The 3,989-nt window shown below is 38.6% G+C and overlaps 2 protein-coding genes across 2 annotated transcripts in view; both read right to left on the bottom strand.

Moving 5' to 3' along the window:
• LOC140935713 (AP-3 complex subunit sigma-1-like) overlaps nucleotides 1-1,508 on the bottom strand; it is a 10,885-nt gene extending 9,377 nt beyond the window's left edge. The window contains exons 1-2 of the mRNA XM_073385286.1: nucleotides 1,370-1,508; nucleotides 194-285 (exon numbers count right to left, since the gene is read on the bottom strand). Coding sequence (XP_073241387.1) covers nucleotides 194-285; nucleotides 1,370-1,438 — 161 coding nt within the window. The 5' untranslated portion in view covers nucleotides 1,439-1,508. The remainder of the gene's footprint in view (nucleotides 1-193; nucleotides 286-1,369) is intronic.
• Nucleotides 1,509-2,368: 860 nt separating this feature from the next.
• LOC140933581 (calcyclin-binding protein-like) lies at nucleotides 2,369-3,927 on the bottom strand. Its single transcript, XM_073383187.1, has one exon. The coding sequence runs from the start codon at nucleotides 3,862-3,864 to the stop codon at nucleotides 3,193-3,195; it is 672 nt and encodes a 223-aa protein (XP_073239288.1). The 5' UTR covers nucleotides 3,865-3,927; the 3' UTR covers nucleotides 2,369-3,192.
• Nucleotides 3,928-3,989: the final 62 nt, after the last annotated feature.

The raw sequence follows: 3,989 nt of genomic DNA, 5'->3' as shown, positions 1-3,989 counted from the left end.
ACCTATTTACTCAGCAGGGTACAATGTAGGTAGAGAGAAAAACGCACTCCAAACAAAAAAACTGTTTCCATAGAATTCTAAAACCCCCTGGATAGTAATAGACCTCATACTTATTGGCATTATCTACATGCAAAACAAAATATTCTGTTCATGACCACATCTGATTGACAGAAAAATAGAAGTTATAACTTACGTTCCCCCTTCTAAGAAATTACAAACATTGTCATCTCTCCTTGAGACAATATGAAATGTCTCTCTAATGATTTGATGCTGCATGTCTTCTGACTGAAAAAAAGTATAATTAAAGAATGTTATACTCTTGTACAATGCACACTATTTTTCTCCAAAACTTGTCTTAAAATTTGACAGGTGTATTACCCTGTTTACTCAAATAAGTACCACCCCTGATTAAGCGCTGTATTTGTGATGTAAACACTAATTTTTAATTACTTGTAATACTTTAGTATGTAAAAAATTAGTTAATACTGTACAATAATAATAGTAGTTTTGTATTTCTTCTTTTTTTTGGATCAGCCCCATAAGCTTTTCAGCATTAATTACTACCATGAATAAATACAGTTTATTGATTGATTGATAGAAAATGAGCAAAACTGCACGTAGAAGAAAAACATTTCCACACATTCTGATCCTTTTAGATACACACACCTTGCCTGTGGAGGCTATGATGTATATTTTCCAGTAGTTGAACCAACCTAAAATCGAGATTCTTCCTGCTAAATGCTTGTGCCCAGGTTTCTCACATTCAGTTTAGGTTGCATTCTCCCAATGTTGAACTCAATTAAAGTCACCAGTAGACGTGCACCGTTCTAAACCTCTTCATTCATTGGTCCCCTTTAATCTGCACTTCCATTGTTTTCAGGGATAGGAGCATTGTTATGTGACAATCCCTATTGTTTTCCCAGCTAATCAAAAACAATCTTTCAAACAGGTGTGGGATTGCTTAAACTCACGGCTTCTCATTCTTAAAATAACAGGAAAAACTACACTAAAATAAAGTTGGAGGGCAGGAAATAACGTCAATTAAAATAGCGTTCACTTTATAAAAGCTCAGGAGTTTTTGCGTTTGTGAGGTTGACAAGTGGAAGTAAGCCTCCATGTGCAGTTTTTCGCAACATCCTTCATAATTTCTCATAGGCCAGGTGTTGTCGCAAATTTACTAGTTGAATTTTGGCAGCCCAAAAGACAGTACAAAATAGGCTATTTCCACTAGTTGTGGTATCTTATGTATGATTACATAGTAGGTTAAAATACGGAACGGAAGGTTCCTTTGAACCACACACAACTTTATCTACTTTTACTTCGTGCTCTTAAAAAGACAACTCCATTGTTTGGAGGATACAATACTTACATAATGAGTGAAGAATTTGGTCATCCGTGGCTTCCCATGGTTATTGAATACAAGGATCGCCTTGATCATCTCAATAAAGGAATACAAAAACCAAAATACACCAAACGATATCCTTGATTAAGATGGCCGCCGCTCTTTCTCCCACAATTCTTTGTACGCTTGATTGTTAACAACCGTGAGGAGAAGTGAAGACCCTGGGAACAAGAAGGTTAAGCCGGAAGTGACCATGTCCGAACCAAATGTCTGCAGCTTGCTGAATTAATCAATCAAAAATTAATATTTCTTTTTCAGGGTTTGCCTAAAATCTGGAATCCGAAAAGCCCATGCCAAACGCCCAATGACTCTGAAGTTTAGTGGTTAGGGTTAGGAAACTGAGTGCCTGATCAGGTTCATTTAGATCATTATATTTGGCAAACTGACCTGAAACTTGATTCACTCAGTTTGCTAAGACCTCCTAACCCTAATCACTAAACTTCAGAGTCATTTGGTGTTTGGTCTGGGCTTTCCAGATTCCCGGTTTTAGGCAAACTCTCTTTTTTACTTGCTTAGCTTGTTTGGATCTTTGTCTGCATGACCTCCCCTTTCATGTGCCTGGGCATTTCCACTTTGCTTTCTAATTTTTATGGAGAATATTGATACCATCATCTTTGCTAAATAAAGTAAGCCATCCATCTCAAATACCCCCCCCCCCCCCCCTCCCCGCCGCCCCCTTCAAATGTGATTGAAATAAATAAGCCCCCTTGGGTCTAGATAGAGGATTTACAGTAAGCGTGTTTTGAGGTTGGTTATATTTTGAATGACTTATAGACATTGAGTTCGGTTTTTATAACACAAAAAGAATTACACACATCTTGCAGCTTGTTATCCACCTTGGTCTTCTGAATCAGTGGATAACACCCTCCTTGATCTGCATTATTATAATTCTTCATATCATACAAAAGCCAAATCCAATAATTATTGCTAAATACTGGTTTACAAAGAGAGGAAAAGTTAGACAGCAATTGTTCATAAGTACAAGCTGCTTATTTATTCACTTTTAAACACAACATTGCATTTTTACTATAAACAGTGCACAATAACTCCTCTTCTACTGTCTCAGACCAAATCTTAAGAGTGAGAAACAAAAGCTCCTAGTGTCTACTTAATTTCCTACTGAGACATGAGATGAGTCTTTGCTTGTGCTTGCCAATCATTTGCTTAGCTAACCTTGAGAACAAAGATGAACTTCTCAATGAACTCTAGTTTTAAGACTATTGCTTCTTGAAACGTTCCTAGAAGTACAATAGTTTCTCATGCAATAATACAATAAAATACTGAGTCACTGCAAGATTCTACATATACTTTTGAGGCTGAGATCCCAAGGTACCTACATGTAGTTTGGATGGGACTTAGAGGGTAAAATTGTTAAAAGGCTTTATCAGGGAACTGGTAGCACCTCTGGCCACATACTCTTGCAGAAACAATTCCAGATCATTTGGACCCCCTACTTCTGATTGACCAGAAAACATTTTCTGGATAATCAGAAGCACAGAACAGGTTCAGTAAGACTAAGGCCTCAAGTGCTCTCCCATTCTTCTTAAAAACTATACCTGTGATGATTTTACCCATTAAGTCCCACCACAGCCCACCAGCTCTTTATCTCTAGGGGTGAACTAGTCTCCTTTGCAGCCATTTTCAAGCTCATCACACAACACTCATTGCATGATGAGCCTAAAACAACTGTGAAGGAGACTAGGGGTGATCTTGCTATCAGGAAAAAACATCAGCTTTCATAAGTTAAGTCACTTTCTTTCCCTGACGGCGGTAAAGCGCAATGTTTGTATTTAGAAGTCCATAGTATTCTGCTTCTCTCTTGACTCTGTCCAGGCTTTTGCAATGGTTCTCTTCATTTCATCGTCTCCTTCATCATACATCTTTTTCATCAGATCCATTATCCCTTCTCCAGGATCCTTGGTCTCATCAAACTTCGGTTGCTGCTGTTTTATATTCTTCAAGTTCTCAGTCACTGTCAGACAAGACCAATTCTCTTCTTTTTCTTTCTTCAGCAGGATACTTAGTTTTCCTGATTTTATTTTCACAGAGCTTGACTCAGGAATAATAGGATGCAACAAGTGTACCATCTGAAACTCGTAGTTCTTGCCGTTGAGACCAAGTACTCTCAGCTCCAGTGACTTTCCAGTGAACTTCGAAGAAATCTTCTCCTCCGGGAGAGTTTCTACCTCTGGCAAAGTTATGTAAATTTTTACAAATTTTGGCGATTGATCCCAAGCGTACGATGTGATTTTTGTTAAGGATACTTGAGGTTTCTTCGACGGCTGCTTCTTTGTCCCTTCCGGGGAACCTGCATTTTCGATTCGTTTCTCCTCGGCATTGATCTCGAGTTCTACGCGAGCAAGCTCATCTTGTAGGAGCTTTTTAACCCGAGGTTGCGTAGCTGATGATAGGAGGCTCTTAATTTCGTCTCTTGTATCCTTTAGCTCTTGAAAATTCTCCATAATAATGAAAAAAGAGTTCGCCAAATCTGCTCTTGACTGCTCTGATTCACGACCATGTGAGTTTGCGTCACTTGACCGAGGGACTGGGGCGCTAGAATCCAGTCTCTTGTATGCCCACAAACTTT

Source organism: Porites lutea, chromosome 4 (genome assembly GCF_958299795.1).
Source record: "Porites lutea chromosome 4, jaPorLute2.1, whole genome shotgun sequence".
Classification (NCBI taxonomy): Eukaryota; Metazoa; Cnidaria; class Anthozoa; order Scleractinia; family Poritidae; genus Porites; species Porites lutea.
This window is presented reverse-complemented; position numbering and strand designations above follow the sequence as displayed.

Coding starts and splice junctions, on each gene's coding strand:
- LOC140933581 (XM_073383187.1), bottom strand. CDS start 3,864: ATGGAGAATTTTCAAGAGCTAAAGGATACAAGAGACGAAATTAAGAGC.